The sequence below is a fragment of the Corvus kubaryi genome, unplaced genomic scaffold (genome assembly GCF_017639235.1).
Source record: "Corvus kubaryi isolate FWS band 111438036 unplaced genomic scaffold, C.kubaryi_AGA036_p1.0 37292, whole genome shotgun sequence".
Classification (NCBI taxonomy): domain Eukaryota; kingdom Metazoa; phylum Chordata; class Aves; order Passeriformes; family Corvidae; genus Corvus; species Corvus kubaryi.
The window spans coordinates 767,982-785,832 of NW_024581091.1; the positions used below are offsets into that span (position 1 = coordinate 767,982).

At 49.1% G+C, this 17,851-nt stretch overlaps 2 protein-coding genes across 6 annotated transcripts in view; one reads left to right on the forward strand and one right to left on the reverse strand.

Moving 5' to 3' along the window:
• The window catches only part of SEPTIN11 (septin 11), a 55,250-nt gene that overhangs the window by 7,255 nt on the left and 30,144 nt on the right, over positions 1–17,851 (reverse strand). For 3 of the 5 annotated variants that reach the window (XM_042026885.1, XM_042026884.1, XM_042026881.1), the window contains 8 exons: positions 17,248–17,443; positions 16,050–16,236; positions 14,258–14,419; positions 12,515–12,611; positions 11,416–11,584; positions 8,058–8,190; positions 7,411–7,598; positions 1,308–2,892 (listed from right to left, as the gene is read on the reverse strand). In XM_042026885.1, coding sequence (XP_041882819.1) covers positions 2,877–2,892; positions 7,411–7,598; positions 8,058–8,190; positions 11,416–11,584; positions 12,515–12,611; positions 14,258–14,419; positions 16,050–16,236; positions 17,248–17,414 — 1,119 coding nt within the window. In that variant the 5' untranslated portion in view covers positions 17,415–17,443 and the 3' untranslated portion in view covers positions 1,308–2,876. Of the gene's footprint in view, positions 1–1,307; positions 2,893–2,928; positions 3,480–7,410; positions 7,599–8,057; positions 8,191–11,415; positions 11,585–12,514; positions 12,612–14,257; positions 14,420–16,049; positions 16,237–17,247; positions 17,444–17,851 lie in introns of those variants that run through there. The other 2 variants (XM_042026883.1, XM_042026882.1) reach the window with 2 other exon arrangements.
• On the forward strand, positions 5,673–7,088 carry LOC121663975 (nuclear speckle splicing regulatory protein 1-like). The gene has a single exon (XM_042026890.1). The coding sequence runs from the start codon at positions 5,737–5,739 to the stop codon at positions 6,421–6,423; it is 687 nt and encodes a 228-aa protein (XP_041882824.1). The 5' UTR covers positions 5,673–5,736; the 3' UTR covers positions 6,424–7,088.

Genomic DNA, 17,851 nt, shown 5'->3' on the forward strand with positions numbered 1-17,851 from the left:
CCAGGGTGGGTGCCAGTGCCTGCTTTCCCCACTCCTGGGGTACCGCAGGAGATGCATTTCAAGATGATGCATTTCACGACCACGAGCTCCAAGGGCACCTTCCTACTCACTGCCCTCCCAGAAAGGAACTGTGTGACCCCCGGAAGGTTCTGGGGAAGCAAACCCTTACCCATCTCCTCCTTTCCCACTGCCTGCCAGACCCACATGTGCTCCCCTCTACAGAGCAGCCCCAGCCCCTCGCAGAGACCTGGACTGTCTTTGCTTTTCCATTCTGGGGGTTGGCTTCATGCCCTGGGAACACCACCATCCCAGAAAAGGCACGTTTCAGTGTGCTTTCCTGCTCCTTTGTATTAGCCTAAGGACTGGAATCCACCTTGTTGTCAGGAACATGCAGTTTTAGAGGAGTTTTAACCACCCCATTCACAAGTAAGCGGACTTGGAGAATGTCCCAGAAAAGCACAGCTGGTGTCCCGCCAGGAGTGAGGCAGGAAGGGTCAGTCTCTTACTGCTGTACTTACATGCAAGGTGAAAGCACATCCAGCCAGACCTGAGCGTATCATTCACTCCATGCACATCAGAGGCTACTGTGAAAAAAGGCATGGGGAAAGAAAAGCAACAAGTGCAGCAGGAACAAGCTAAACATGGCCCAGGGGTTCAAGATGGGAAAAAAAGTTATTACCATCTCCTTTGGCAAAAAACCAAAACAGTACCTTGGACATCTTCAAGTTTGTGGTTTATTCCCAGTTTCTCCAACACAGCTTGTTCTCTGCTGGAGAAAAACTCAACCAAAAAGACACTAAAGCACTTGGCCACAGCTTTCTGTCAAAAATGAAAAGCTCAACTCAGTTTCTTTCCCCTGCTAAACATCCCTTGAAGGGCTGTTAAATGAAGCAGGAGAAATAAGTGTTAAAATTAAGTTTTCTACTTGGCACAAAACACTGGTAATTAAAAAGAGGACATGCACAGAGACAGCTGAAGCAAAGCATATTGCCACGAGCACTTGGTGATGGGCATGTGATGTGACTGTAAAAAACTCATGCAAACAACTCAAACTTCTTTCTTCATAACTCAAGGTTTTAAAGCTGGCTTTGCCAGAAGCCACAAGAACCAGAATTTCACTTTTCCAAACAACCCTGCAGCAAACCTACTTAACCTGACAAAAAGTGCATGTTGACAAGTCCAGGAGGGGGAAAAAAAATTAAAAAAAAAAAAAAAAAATTAAAGAAAAAAAACCACACCAAAAAAAACCACACAAAAAAACCCCAACCAACCAACCAAAAATTTAAAAAAAAACCAAAAAAAGGATAAAAAGGTCAACTATTTTATTTCCAGCTTATTTAACCATTTTTGCTGTCTGTCCAAGACATGGTATTTAGATATCCTCTTCCTAACGCCATGTTTAAGCAGTGAGGGTTAAAAAGCAAGACAACCCATAAGCTAACCCCCAAGCACTTCCCAATCCAACACTTGAGGAAAAAGTGATTAAAAAAAGGATAATTCTGCCTTTTCTTTTCTCCCCAGAGGCATTTCATCCAGAAGCAAGCAAACAGCTGTAGTGGGAGACTCAGGTAGGAAGAGTTTTGTCTAAGAGGGCTTCAAAGAAGGCAACAGGAGACTGCCAATCTAGGAGCAGAGGAACTGCTGGCTGTGCATTGGCAGAGGAAGAAATCCAGGAGTCATAGGGTAAGCACGGCTCGCCACTTCTTGGGAAGGAAGAGGAAGACTGTCCGAAAGCCATGGCATGGAAAACACACGTTAAACAGACCCACTTCCACTGTGCACCGGCCAGCCAGTGGGCCTGGCTTATCCTACATCTCCTTGTCTCCTCTAGGGACACCTGAACGGGACATTATTCCTGCTGCAGGAGGGCTGGGGGGCAGCGCAGTGACTGTGCATCCAAGCACCTTCTCTCCCTTGACCTGGAATTCTGGACTCCACAACCTTGCAAGTCTGTATTTAAGTTTGCGCAGGAACGCTCCTGGAAGATCCAAGAGGACGCTGAAGGCTCTATCTCCCCCCTGCTCAGACATTTGATTCCATAAGGGCTGCTAAGCCTTGCTAAGGTCCCGCCTGTTGGAAACCAGGAAGGATTTTAAGGGAGGTTCCAAAGGTTTGAGGCAAGTAGTGGAGGGAGAGCGGTGCTGGGAATGGTCCTTCCCCGAGGCAGCCGCATCGTTCAGCTGCAGCTGCTCCGCTGAGCTGGAAGGGAGGCTGGAAAACCAGGCCAGCACAGGCCAGCACACCCAGCCACGGTCAGGGCAGACAGCACAAGACAGGAACTAACACAAATTATCATGCAAATGTCACGGCATGCAAGGTCAGTTACACGTGGTTATCTACACACACACCCCCCTCCCTCTCCCCCGCAGCGGGACTGGGGCTGCTGCAGCACACCGGCTCCTGAAGGAATGCGGGGCAGGCTGAACTCCACCTTTAGCCATGCCCTGGACTGGGCTGGCTGGGACACTCCTGCCACACTCATTCCCTGGGGCTGGTGAATCCAGGGGCTCCCTCAGCACAGGGCTCCTGCAGCCAGCAGCACTGAGGATGCCCGAGCCAGTCAATACCTGAGCTGCTGACATCTAGCTCTGACTCTCAGTTCAAACTGGGGGCCAAAAATAATTTACTGCTGATGGTTTTGGTGAGAAAAATACATGGTATCATCATTATCTCATCCCTCCACCCACCCCTGACCTTCCAATCACATACAGTCCTGTATCCAATCCCTCTTCCTTCTTGTTCCCACTATGTTATTAGATGAGTTAATAGTTATTCATGTTAAAAAATGGAAAAAAAAATATAAAAAGAAAACAGATGGCAGAGACACATTACTGCAAAAGCAGGTGAATGCAGGAACATCCTTGGCTCGACAGGCTTTATGTGAAGCTTGCACTGCAAGTTAAAAAAAAAGAACAAAAAACAAAAAAGTTAGCACTAATTGAACTCAAAATGCAAAAAAAATAAAGAAAGCCAGGAGAGCCAACACCAGCAACCCGCTCTGGTGGGTGGGCATGCAGATGGCTTATGGAATTACAAAGAAATTCAACCTCAAGGCTGGGCTCTACTCCAGCCTATGACAAGCAAAAGTAAAAAGAAAAAACTGGGGGAACAGAACGACTGACCAACCAACCACGTAAGCTGGTCCAGCTTACAGCCTGTCACTGCAGCACTCGGTGGCTTTAGGGTTCATTTGTTCCCAGCTGGGACATGGGTGCAGGTGTCCAGCTTGGGTTACTTCCCATGGGCATCCTTGCAGAAGGTAACTCAGGTATCTCACACCTGGACACCAGGATGTCTCCAAGCACTTCAGCTTTCAGAACCAGGTCAGATCCTTCAGGCATCAACAAACCCCTCTTTCTACAGGGTGTTGGGCCAGGCCCTGACACGGGTGTTGCAGCTCAGGGACTGCTTTGGGACCGAGCATGGCCCCTGATGGCCAGACCAGGCACGTTGGACTGGAAACTTACATGGAAAGGAAACTGAAAAAAAAAAGAAGTTTTACACTTGGCTTTCAGAAGAAGCTTTAAATAAACCAAGACAGAACCCAAACAGATGGTCCCAGCTCCTGGGGGGCTGCGGATGAGCAGCAACACAATGGCACATGTTGAGGCATGTGGCCATCTACCCAGCAGCAGGCAAGCACCAGAAGGCTGCTTGCCGCTCCCACTGGGTCTGTTGCCAGGAGCTCTCTCCAGACTGGTCAGGTTGGAAGCACAGTGCCATCCCAAAACTACAGCAGGGGCTCGGTCAGTGTGCTCAGCCCCACGCTCAGGCGAGTGTGTGAGTCTGCTCTGCAGCCACCCCTTCAGTGCCTGAGGTACACAGCTACAAAGGCGTGCCGTCCCCAAACGCTGCTGCCACCAGGCCAGAGCCACAAACATTTTAGATAAAAAAAGAGTGTAAGCTAGAGAATTCCTGGAGGAATAGTCTGGTAATCAGGAGGGCCAAGCTCTCCCTCATGGGAGTCAGGCCAGCAGCAGATTTCACCCTGAGCCTTCCCTCCGGCATGCACAGCACAGTGGAAAGCCTCTGTTGTCCAAATTGGAGAAATCTGATCCCACCTTGAGGAGAAAAAGCATTCCCATGAATGACTTTGTGGGGAGGCTGCAAGGGTTGGCATGGCAAGGATTTCCTCTGGCAACTGCACAAGAAGCACCACAGGCCATGGCAGCAGAGAGAGAGGTGGGAAGCCTTAACTACACAAAACTGCAGCTTCACATTAGAGTGCAAGGAGAAACTTAGAGCCTTTAGAAAACTGAGGTGTGCTACAAGGCAGGAGCATGAGCATTTCCCTTGAAAGCCTCTGTTAGTAACTCTGACACTAAAGAACAACTGTAGCAGGTACAGCACCTGGCGTGGAGTGACACAAAGGACACACTAAAACACTGGCACGTTCCTCGAGGCTGGATTTCTGTGAACGCAGCAGCAAAGCAGAGCCTGCGTTTGTCACGGTCACTGCAAGCGCCCCTGTGTCACCCTCGATGCTGGAACCAAGTAGGAGCTCACAGTGACTACCCAAAGGGACAAAACTCTTCAGACCATTCTGTACGGCACTGCTCCTACAGCTAACAGATGAAAAAATCTGACTGCACAGTTCTTAAAAATATTAGGCTACCAACTCTAAGATAAGGAAAAGGGTCTCCAAACTTGCTATTCCTTTTAGGGAGTACATCACCATGTCTGAGTTCTCAGTGAGAGAAGACAAGTGTTCCAGCCTATCGGCAGAAGGGCGTTTCAGCATGCCTGGGCACTTGCTGGTTCCACTGCTCAGCGCACAGGCCGGGTCTGGAAGGATTTCTCCCCGAGCACAGCATGCAGCACACGGCACTCCACAGATTCCAGGGGGGGCCCCACGGCCACATCCTCAGCCAGCATCGAGCAGCATGGCTCCATAGGAGCTAAATCAATTTACATCAGCCGAGGAACCAGCCCGAGGCCCTCCCCACCTTCCCCGGGCAGAAGTGACCAGTGTCAGGCACCGAACCAGCGGCAGAGACAGGGGCCACGCAGCGAGGGTAAAAGCTGTAAAACCCCAGGACATCTGCAGTACAGCTGCTGCCACACAGCTCAGCCCAGGCTGGAGCTCCCGGGCTAGCACGGGAGACACAAGTGTCTGAGCCACATCCCTACTGGCACTTGGCTCTTCCAGGGGAGACAGCCGGCCATTAATCACTCGGGTTATTCTAAGGAACACCCCCCTTCTCTCTCAGGCAGTGAAAGCAGCGTGGAACCGTCATTTTTGTGTGTGGGTTAACCAAGTGTTTTCCACTGAGATTTGCTGCATCCCCAGCTCAACAGCTTTCCCAGTGGCAGGTACCAACTAAGCACCCTTAGCACAGGTGACCCACAAAGGACTTGCATGAGCACCCTCTTGCTAGGAAAAAGCCAGTGGAGGGTAAAGGATTACACTCCTAGGATATGAATACAAAACAGTGTCCTAGGTTACAATATAAGATGTAACCAAAAGTATGTATTCTATTATCATCTTCACCAGCTGTTAAAGCAGGTGGGGCAGTGCTCGTTATCTCCTACCATGACTCATCCCCAATAACTCCCTCCGGGGGCTATCTCTGTTTAATGGGCCGTGAAGGATCCACTGCACAACTCAGAGAATTACATCATCCCATTGTGAGATGCTCCACCCAGGGGGAAGAACCAAGCATTCCCACCTGGATACAATCTGGGGTTTGGAACAGCACAAGCAGCATTACCTACTGGATTCCCAGAGGACAAGACATGGCGGTGCTGGGCAAGCAATATGGGCTTATTATACCCAAAAAGTTGCCACAGAAAAATCTGGTTTCAAAGAAGTTCTCAGTGTTTGCAGATGAGTCAGATGAAGAGCCAGCTGTCAGGGAAAGTCTTCAGAGAGAAGCATTGGAAAAGCAAGCAATGAAACAAACTAAATTGGAGATTCAGAAGGCTTTAGAAGAAGATGCTACGGTGTATGACTATGACAGTATTTACGATGAAATGCAGCAGAAGAAAGCAAGCAGTGCCAAAACGTTAGCTGGAAACGATGACAAAAAGCCCAGATACATCCACAAGATCCTCACAGCAGCCGAGATTAGAAAGAAGCAACAAGAAAGACAAATGGAAAGAAAAATTCAGAAAGAGCATGAAATGGAAGGAGGGGAGTTTGCGCACAAAGAGGCTTTTGTGACTTCAGTGTATAAGAGGAAGCTGCAAGAAAGAGGTCAGGAGGAGGAGAGAGAAAGAAGAGAATCAGCTCTCAAGGCGTACCTGGATGTGACCAAACAGAGGGAACTCAGTGGATTTTACAGACATCTTTTAAATCAGACTGTGGGGGAAGGAGAGATGCCTAAATGCAGCTTCCGTGAAGCCAGGATAAAGGGGAAAAACCTGACAGTCAGGATGAACCCAACAAAAGGAACAAATGCCTGTCGGAAAGACAAAGAGTGAAGCCCTCTAAGAAAAAGAATAATCCAGATGCTGATACCGACCTAGGAACTGATAGTAGTGATGATGACAAGAGGACTGCAGCCACCACCCTGCCTGCCAGGCTGTCAGGTCGTATCCTGACTCTGTCAGGTTAAGCCAGTGTTTCTGTATTATTGCTTTGCTTTATATATACATATATACTAATAAAGAACTGTTATTCCTATTTCTCATATAATTGCCTAAAAGCCCCTTAATTTCAAAATTATAATAATTTGGAGGGAAGGGGGTTACATTTTCCATTCCATTTTCCATTCCTACCTTCCTTAGCAAACACCTGTCTTTCAAACCAAGACAGATAGTAAAAAACGGTGCCATGATCTTGACTAAAAGGTAAGGGTTTCTTAGCTTATTATGTCAGCTTGACACAACCACAAATGCCATTTAACTGCAATTATGGTACCATAGTCGTTTGTTTTCCTAAAAAAATACAAAACCAAAGCTTCTTGTCTTTAAAGCAAGCTTCCAAGTAATCACTTTTGGCACTAACATTCCCCATGTAAAAAGAACATGGTGGTTTTGGTTTCTAATTTACTTCTACTTACAACTATAACCTTAAGGAATGGGAGCTGGAGACTACCAGTGAAAGAAAGGACGGGTAGCAACTCCCTTAATAATTCTGGCTCAGGCAGATAAATCTGAATCCAGAACATCCCATAGTTCCAGAAGATGCTGGACAGATCACAAATCAAACCTCCATCATCCAATTGCTCTCCCACACCAGTCAGACTTGAACATAAAACTTGAAGGTACTCTTCCAGAGAAAAATTAAGATCATGTCCCTGGCCCACCCTTTAGAAAAAAAATATTTTATTTGATCAGGCTGAGAAAAGGCCTGTTTCCAGTCTGGTAATGGGGAAAAGCAAATACAGACATGCAGCAAGACAGAAAAAAACCACCTCCCAAAACTTGTAACAAACCCTACAAAGGATGTGGGTGACATCTGCTTACTTTTTCTTGTCCTTGTCTTTCTTGGTTTGTTGAGAACCTGCCTGCTGAGCCTGTGACTGTAATAGCTGAGCTGCTGCCTTCTTCTTTTGAAAGTTGTTCAGCTCTTCCTCAAGTTCCTTCTTTTTGTCTTCCACCTTTTTCTTCTCTTCTTGGTGAGTCCTCTTTAGATGGTCGAACTTTTCATGAAGCTGCCAGGACAGGGACAGTGAGAATTGGATGGGAAAAGAAGAATGCTTCACCCCAATTTACTGGTAATGATGCCCCAAGTGTTCCTGCTGGCCCTGAGGCCTCTCTGTGGTGACTGCACGCCATCAGCCTGTCCCCAGCCTGCCTGACCCGGTGAGAAAAGCCCTGCAGTTAACACTCGCTGGCACACAGAGAGTGGCAATTTCTGTCGCTCTCGGAATCCAACAGGTCTCTGGACACTTCCACAGCCCCACATTCCGTCCCTCACTATTTGTACCTAGTGGACTCTTACCATGCTCGTGCAAAGCACGGAAATGTGGGCACTGAGGGCTGTACTCTGCTCTGCACCTGTGCAGCAGCACATGCTCCTCCAGGAGGCCTGAGGAACAGCTTCCTGCCCTAACAGGACATTTCCTGTAACAGCTGTGCCCCAAACCCTCACAGAGTTCCAATATACTCACATCCTTCTCTGCTTCCTTTAACTCTGCTTCCTTCTCCTTCACTCGCATGACAAACATCTGCCTCATTTCGTCCTCCTTCTTCTGGAGTTCGCCCAGGAATTCATTCCTCTTTGCTTCGTAAGTCTCTTGGAGACTGTTAAAAACACACAAAACCCAGTCAGAGCAGTGTTCCAAGCACAGTCACGAGCTTCCAGCCTTTGGAGACCTTAGCACTTAGGTTGTCTTGCCAGAAAACACGGTCAGAGGCCCCCCGACTACACCAGAGGCATGATCACCTCTGTGAAACCCGTCCCAGATTGCTAGGTGGCAGCAGTGGGAGGCGAATGGAAAAGGAAAAGCCGAGCTCCCTGCTCAGGATCCCGTACATCACTCGGCAGGCAGGATAACTGTCCTCGAAAAGAAGCAGCCACTACCTAAGTGCCTGCAGCAATCCCCGATGCCCACAGGGCTTGCGATCCCTCAGAGTCACACCTCCTCCCTTCTCCCTCTGTTTGTCCCGAGTCTCTTCATTCCAAGTGCAAGATTTGTGCAGCAGACCCAGGGTGAAATCTGCCTCCGTGTAGTTCATCAAGCACGACACTGACACAGAGCAAAATTCATTTTCACTACTCATTGCTAATAGATTCACATCAGGTGCTTGGTTTAGATAAAGCCACCCTGAGAATCCTCCCTTTCTCCTTTGGCCTTTCCAAGTGATCAGCAGCCTTTCTCCTCCAAATAACCACATTACTGGATTCCTTCACTCCCCCACTACTCCTTGGCATTCCTTTATTTCCCCAGCACTGAGATAGGCAGCAAAGATTTGAGACATAAAATATGTTGTCCACGTACCTCTGAGATTTTTAAAGCCTCTTAGGAACTCTGGACGTCACATTCCTCTTTTGTTTTATTCCTTAAATGGATTTGGATAGCCTAGCCATAATGATAGTGTGGGAATGATAACTATTTCCCCCAAGAGGCTATTCTGAAAACGCATTTTTTAAATGAAAACTCCACTGAAGTCACACAGACACGTTGCATCCATGTGCCTAAGGAACACATTAACCATTGGGCCAGTGGGACATCCTAATCCCAATAAAGTCAAGCTTTTGCTTTTCCTGGCAGTATTGGGGGTTTTGGTGGCTTTTTTGTTGGTTGGGGATTTTTTTAGGGGATGCAATATTGACCTGGGGAACACAACTTGTCAGATTATCCCAAGTCTGCTAATTAATGGGCACTTCGGTTACTTCCTAAAATACTCTCCAGACAGGATGCCCAGAGCCGTTCTGGCACAGCACTGGCCGCCCTGGAGAAATCACACCATTCCACATGACCACACCAGCTTCCTACACATGGAAGCAAAAATACCGATTCTAAAAATGACAAAAACCCTTTCGTGGGAGAGAAGGCCAAGAGCCATCTTCGGATTCTCAGCTAAATGCAGAACCAGAGCTCTCACAGCAGACTTCAGGAGACTCAAAACAAAATCTCCCTGAAATTCAGTCCTGGATTTAATCCTCTGACTGTGCACAATGAAACAAATTCCTAAGCCCTTCTGAAGCATCTGGCAAAGCACGAGGGCAGGTGAGCCTCTGCTGCTCAGTGAGCACAGTGAATCTGCAGTTAGTGACACGCTGTCCTAGGGAGCAGCAGAGTCTCACGGATCAGATCCTGGATTGCAAACCACTTCTTCCAAAGCTCAATTCCAAAAACACAATGCCGGGTGATGGGCAAGCAGGAAAAGCCTGGCAGCAGGAGTAAGAGGGGTGGGGGCTTCCTGTTGAATTGTCCAAGGTTCAAAGTTAATTCTCTGCCGCAGTGACTCTGACTTCCAGAGGAGCCAAGTTCTCAGAGAAACTGGCCCGGCAACTCCCAGGCTGCATGTGAAAAAAACAATTACAGCCCTAAGGAATAACAGTCCAAACCAACTGGGATCCCTGCAGCTTCTCACAGGCAAAGATGACAAGGGAACTGGCTTTTAAGTACACAAACATATGAACCTAAATTACAAGAGTAACTTGATTTCCCAACACGCCCCCACACACTGAAGGATGCCCTGGCAAATAATATTATTTGAAAACCGACTATTTTGAAAAGCTTAACCAGAGCAGCAGAGAATCCAGTCCACAACAGACACAGGACAGCAGAAGGGTCTCTGTGCAGAGGACCCCATTTCATGGAGCTGATGCCTGTTGGGGTCCTGGTGCTCCCTCCTGACCTCCTGCAGCCTGGCCAAGCAAGGTGGGGGTCTCAGACATCACCAGACCCCCTTTTCCACACCTCACACAAGCCCCTACACAGCACCAACGGTTTGCTGGGACCTCCTGCCCTGCTCCCCCTGAGCTGTGCCAAAGGCTCCCTCCTCCTGGCTGAAGCAAGCTGGCTGAGGAGCAGCTGCTCCTGTGACTCCCAGGAGCAGGATGCAGTGAAAACCACCCTTTTGATCCCTGAGCTCAGAGACAATGTCTCCCTCATTTCAGATATACATCAGCCTTGGCCAAACAGCTTGGGATCATAGGTTTTGTTTGTTTATTGGAGGGAAAAGGCACCCAGAGTGAACTGCTCTGAACTAGCACGTACCAGATGGAGAAATTCTGTACATTTTCATTTCCTTTCTACTTATAGCTTGGTCAAAAGAGGCCTCGTGTACAGGAAGCAATGGAAATTCCTCAGATTCCTCCAAAGGAAGGGCTGAGCCCATCTTAAGCCACTGCTCTCCAGAAAGGAAATCCAATAAAGCTTCACACTTGGGCTTAGTAACAGAACTGGGCTTGACTGATTCCAGCAGAGTTTCTGTGCTGCAGAAGAAGTGCAGCTGCATCAACTCAGCAAGTCAGAAATAAGACCCCAAACCAAAGCCAACCCCTGACACGCACGTGTTTCAGGGGCAAAGCCCCACTGGTGCACTGAAATTCTGACTGCCTTCCCCAGGGGTAGAGAGGAGCATGGGCTGCTGTAAGGGAGGGGGTGCAATTACTGGGGAAAGGTTGGGGAGGAATGGGAAACAGGAAATGAAAGGAGAAAACAAACACTCCTTCCCAAATTCCCACACAGCTGTTGTCCCTGGCTGACGGCTTGGGCTTCAGACCAATAAAGCTGTCTGAGAGAATGAACTACGTGTTCAGTAATCAGCCAAACCTCAGGCATTAGACCGTGGCACCCTCTTCACAGCTCACCTTGGACCAGCCGTGAAGAACTCTAGGAGGGTCAAAAGAACATCTACCCCAGGATGCCCCCTTTGGAAACTCAGCACATGGGCCACCTTCCTCTCACACGGACACGGCTGCACTTTTCCTGCCCAGGAATTGCCAGCAGCCCCAAGCAGCAGCAGAGCAAGCTGGTGGCAAAGCACAGCGGTGCCCGAGTTGCACGTCCCGACCTGAAAGGCTTGCTGTCCGGATCCGTGTCCTTGAATCCCATCTCTTCCAGCTTGCAGCGCCTGTACAGCTCGTAGTGCCGGGTGTGCGTCTGCTCTCTCAAGTCCTCCATGTTCACTCGGATCAGCATCTCCCGCAGCTTCACAAAGTCACAGTGGTTTTCGTTTTCAACTGCAAAAACAACAGAATATCCACAGAGAGAACACTAAACCCAGGAGCTGGGCCCCCCCTTTCCCTGGATCTGGGCCCCAGTGTAGCAAGCCTCAGAGCTCTTCAGGCACACAAGCAGAACTCCAAGTCAGCCTGCACCAAAATGCCTTGCTGAACTGGGGCTGAAGCCATCCCACACCAGCATGGGCTTGAGTTCAAGACCTGCACTGGATTTGCAAGATCTGTGTTGCCCATCTGTCACAGAGCTCCCGTCTCACCACCCATTTTTGCCCAAGCAAGGTGATGATCCATTTGCACACAGGATTTCACTTCCCACTCAAACCCACCCGAAATCCTCACACTCACAGGGGCTCACACAGGCAAAGTCTAAACTAAATCTCAAACTATCTGGTCCTAGTTTTCTGGGAACAGCAAGAACCCAGCAGGATATAGGTCGAGTCCAAGACTTCCCAAACACACCAACTTCTTTCCTAACTGTTTTTCCCAGTATTATCCTCTGATGTTTACAGCTGAAGTCTCTGAAGCTGCTTCAGGGTCAGCCGGTATTATTTGAGAAGCCAGGAATTTTGCAGAATTGCACTGTGAGTGCTCCCCTGCAGCTTCCTGGGCCATTCTCCAATGGGATACACAACTGAAGCCACCAGGAGACCATCACCATCTCAATCCTGTACTTCTCAGTGCTGGCTGGAAAGCAAGGATCAGCTCCGTATTTTTGCCAGCTTCAGTAAAGCCTGGGCTGCAAACAGTGCCCGGGCCAAACTCTGACCTCCTGCAGGAAGGAGCTTGTGGCTCCGTGTCCAGATGTCCATGTTCAGATCTAAGCTGTGCTTTCTCAAGCCAGATTTTGGTAAGGGCCATCTAGAGAACAAAGTATCTTGGATCAGAACGGGACAGGATGAGAAGGCCTTGTTTGTGCCTTTGGTAACGTACCCTGCACGACACCCCAGGGGTACTGCCTGGCTTTTGCCATCTTATTGCCAATCTTCACTTCTTCAGTGCTGCCAACCACGGCAAAAGGAAGGTGAACCTACAAAAGGAAAGGGACAATGAGGTCGGGGATTTCCTTTGCTGTCTTGCCAGGGATTGTTTCCCAAGAAAGCTGTTTACTGTGGCAGCTCTGCTAGATTTAAATTGTTTAAATGCCTTTGCAATTCGTCTGGTGCTTTGGGAAGAGCAACAGGACAATCTGGATGAGAAACCCAATCAGACTCAGAGCACAAAATTCTGAAGTCCTAAAAATACAAGATATGTACATATTTTCCATTTAATTACAAAGCACTACTGTCTTAAGCACAGAGCAAGTCTTGCAAACTGGAACTGAATGTGAACACTGAGAAAAAAGAACCGTGAAACAATAAAAAAGAAAATGAAGTACATCCTCTCTAGGAAGGTAGGCTAAAAATTCAGGGGGATTTTGCTGCTACAAAGAACTGCTAATGCTTCCTCTTAAGAAGGGCAAAGCTGTGAGCAAGGGGAAGAGCGGAGCTGACCCAGCCCTGGGCTGACACATCTGAGTCATCTGAGTCATGGAGCTCTGCCCCGTCCAGGTCTCTCTGTGGCTGTGGTGGCAACAATCTGGGATCTACTCCCAGAAGTGTGGCTGCTGCCAGGAGGGAGCTTGCCTCAGCTGCCAGCCCAGCCCCGTGGAACTCTCCCTGCCTTAAGAGCATCCAAAGGGGCTGGGTGCAAACTCTGGGAGCGGGAGCTGTGTCAGCCAAGCTGTGGTCACAGGCTGGGTGGGAGGGGAAGATGTCAGGGCAGAGGAGATGGGATTATCTGGCAAAGGGGCTTCCCGGCAGCCAGACTGCACCTGAGAAAGGCAGAACACTGAACACAATGCACCCTGGTAGAGCCACATGCCTTCTGTCTGCCAGCTTCTCTGTGTGCTCAGAACAACACAGACAGGGAAGAGAGGCAATAGGGAGCTTTGGAGAGGGTCTAACATCCAGCTGGGTGAGCTAATTGCCCATCTACAAGATGTTGAGCAGGAAAACTCACAACAGCCTTCAAGCAGCAAGGAAATAGCTTAATCTGAGTGCACTTGCTTTAGGACTGGCACACCCTCTTGGGGCCAGTCAACACATCACTGCCAGCAATCCTGAGCTCACGTTCTTCCCTTTGCACCCTGAGTCAGGCCCATGGCAAACAGCTGCTTCCCTTGGTAACCCCCACTAAAACGCTTAGTCTAGTCTAGCCCTGAGTGCCCTCAAATCCCACCCTGCTGCTAGAGGAAGCAGAGGAGGTGAAAGCCAGAGCTGCTGATGGCCAGGGGCCCTGCGGAGAGCTGGAACATCAGTGCCGGTGCCCCGCTCCCACCGGAAACCGAAACAAAGGCGGCAGTGAATCACCCCCACTAACCAACAAGTGGTCGTCTGGGACAGGAAAGCCAAACCTCAGCGCTCTGCCCTGACCGCATCGGGGCCCTGCCTCCCACCCTCTTCCTTTCCCGACATGGGAATACTATAACAGGGGAAGGATATGAAAACTGCAGCAGGGGAGAAGTGTTTGTCACACAATGAAATCTATCAGAGCAGGTATCTCTAGCCCCCAAAACCTTCTGGCCAGGCTGATGTCTGTGCTCAGATTGCAGTTTTAAAGCCAAGTAAGACACAGCACGGCCATCAGGGACAGGCCCAGGAAAAGCAAGGGCAGCAATTCCCTCAGACAACATACACTCATGGTGGCATTGATCTCGGCCACCGTCTCCTCGTCAGTCGGGAACTGGTAGATCTGGACGCCGTTGCTGACCAGCTCGCTCATGATTTTACTCTTGAACTTGTGCAACTCGTTTTTCGCAATGGTGTCAGCCTTGGCAATGATGGGGATGATGTTCACCTGCAAGACAGGACAGCACAGGTTGTGTCACCAGGAGAGGACAGAGCAGGACATGCAGCGACAGCCCTAAAGTGCCACCAGCCAGCACTCCCAGCAGATGAACTTCCCCGGGGCTGCTGCTGCCAGCAGCACCACCTCCGACAGGATTTCCAGGCAGCAGTGATGATGGCCTTAGAAAGAAGTCAAATGCAATTTGGCAACATGCTACTTCCTGTCCTGTCATATTCCCCTCCTCATTCAAATTGGCTGGACAGGAAATGCTGTCATATATTATTACGAGCTGCTCCAAAAAATAAGAAAGGAAATGACCATCTCTGCGCATCCCCATGCGCCGCAGCAGGCTGGATCAGACACCAGCCTGTCACGGGCCCTGGCTCGGGTGGTGTCACCAGGGACACTGGAGGGGCAGCAGAGCTGCTGTCACCCCATGGGAGGTGGAAGCAGATGGTCCTTACTCAGCCCCGGGACACACAGGACAGGGGCTGGCAGGAGCACAGGCACGCTTCCCCCACCTGTGTGCCCGCAGACACCGCTGCACTGCAGGACCAAGGTTCACTCCTCCCTGCACAGCTCTGAGACAAAAGATGAATTACTGACTGTCTTCCTAGACAGGCTGTTGGCAAGGATAAAGATCCTGCCTTCTTTTCCTTTCTCCTCCCTCCAGAGGGACAGTTTCTGCTTTTGATCTTGCAGGATCTGCTTTTCCCTGCAACAGCAGACAGAAATCGTACTGAGGATAACAGTGATATTGACCTATATGGAGGGATTTCTACTACAGTACTTGAAAATCCTCTTCTATTACATCACTTAATTCTGTTTGGAGTTATTAAATCCCCCTTGGACAGAAGATACAACAGGAATGTCAATTAGCTCACTCGAGATAAATCTCCATAACCTTATTTTCAGTTAAGAGGGCAAGAAACCTTTCTCCATCACCACACAAACCCCAATCGATTGGTCTCTCTAGGAAACAAAGAGCCACTGTCATCACTGATGTCCTGCAGAATCAGGATCCAATGAGCCAAACGTGCACAGTGGACTGATTTAAATTGCTTAATCATGATGGAAAGGAGCACAGAGAAGGCTCAGTTTAGCTACTCAGGCTCTACATTTGTACCTCAGTTATTTTTCCTAGAAGAGGTGAAATCTCCTTTAAACCATGGTTTAAACCAAGCCCACGAGGGTACCTGGAAAAGCAGATGCCAAGTAACATATTTATTCAGATTCTTGTTTATGACATTACAGCTAGAACACCACTACATTTGCCACAGCAGATCAAATCACTGTTTTTGTCTAGCTGGATGTGGTCAGAGCAAGCAGACACAGCACTTCCATTTGTTTCTCACTGATCAGAAAGACAACCTGAACTGTCTTTATTGACTTTAAAGATTAGCTGGGGAGCACGTGGCCAAGTTCCCTATCCGAGGTAGAACTGGGAAAGAGCAGGAGTCCAAACTCTCAATAAATCTCTGCACATGTGTAGCAGAATAATGACCCATTGCAGCAGCTCCCCGAGGTACACTGCTCACACTTTTTGCCTGCAATTCTCCACTACTAGACCCAGACATTATTTTCCTGAGCAGATGGCAAGACAATGAAAGCATTACAGGGTGACACAGGCAGCAAGTACCTTACTGTCGAGCTTCTTCATGGTGACCAAGTCCAGGGACTTGAGCGAGTGTCCGGTGGGAGCGATGAAGTACAGGCAGGCGTGGATCCGCGTGTCGTGGTAGTTGAACAGGGATCGCTTGATCTTCAGCTCTTCCTGCAGGTAGGCCTCGAACTGTGCATCGATGTATTCTACTATGGGCTTGTAGCTGGACAGAGAAGGCACAGAGAAAACCGGGCAGTTGGCTGCTGGGACCACACGGGATACTGATGGACACTCAGGAAGCTTCAGGGGTGCTCTGTATGGTACAGGACCTGTCCCACCAACCTAGAGTCCCTCCTTCACAAGGATGTGTTTACACCTGGTGCGCAGGCAAAGCATAACAGACACGACAGCCCTGGATTTTAGGTGCATGGAAACAACACAAGACTGCTACCCTGAAAAACAACGTATTTGGCAGTCTCTCCAACTAAAGTCTGAGCTGCTGCTCCGCTAATCTCCCTGAAAATCATCTAACATGAAATCATGACCTACCCCCTAGCTTGTCCAAAATCTCATCATCTTAAAAGAGGGAAGGGAGAGTCACAACGTAAGAAGGACTTCTCAGGAATGGAAGCCTGTGAGCAAAGCTCAGAAGACGAGTGCACCCTTTGTGGGCTTTGGTGGGACCATTTTGCTGGAGAAAAACATGCTTGTGCAGTGTAACATGCCCTGATCTGATTAACTGCTTGTGCTTCTGGAAAGAAAACTGTTTCATGTTCCATCAAGGGCAGCTTCATGGATATCACTAGGTGGGTCTGTAAAACGACTGCGGCTCTGGTTTCCTGGCTTATGGAGATTCTGTCTCTGACCATGAGACCCTGAAAACCTCAGACACATGTGCAAAGAAAGCAGTAAGGTGTCACATTGGGAGAAATACTAGACAAAACCATAAAAAAAGTGGAGCAAAGGAGGACTCGGAAGCCCCAAACTGGAGCACAGAGCAAATCCCACCCACCACAGCCATATGTGCCAGGACACAGCAGGAGAATGAAAGCTCTCCCAAAGCCCTCCTGCCCTGGGCCTGCCCTTCCCCCCACAGGGTTAGGCTGGAGCAGCATCGCTTGGGGAACTGGGAAACACCCCCAGAACAGCGAGGGACCTGCTGTGCCGAGTGAGGCCCTGGTGACCTCGGAGGGCATCAGCACCAGGATTCCTCTCCAGGCAGAGCTGGGTTTACCTGTCATCCTTGTTGATCTGATCACCAAAGCCCACTGTGTCCACAATGGTCAGCTTCAGGCGGACGTTGCTCTCCTGGAGCTCGTAACTCCTGGCTTTCAACCTCACGCCGGGCTCGTTGTGCGTCGCGGGCTCACTCTCAAACTTGGTGTTGAACAGAGTGTCCATCAGCGTCGACTTGCCGATGCCAGTTTCACCTGAGCAGACAGAGAAGCATCAGGATGGTGCCACTGCTCTCCCTTACCTCTTTCTCTGGCACCTTCACCAGGTTAAGGAGTTATTCCACTTGGGTAGCAGTGGAATTAGGCTACATGCACACTGCTAAGCAAGACAATCCCTGTGGGAACAGATGTCTTTGGAGACAGTCCCCATCTTTACCAGTGCCCCAGGACTGACCCAGGAACTTTCTTTATGGAAGCAAGTTGTAAATTCTCTTAACTCCATGTCTGATTCCCTGATTTTATTTTGTTTCAGCCTTTTTAAGGCAGTTTTGTTGTTTCAAGAAGATCATCCAAAACCCATAGTGCAACTTAAGACAATAAAAATCTGAGACAGAGAAATACATAAATCCTTAAAAAAAACAAGCAAGCACACTGCTTAAATAC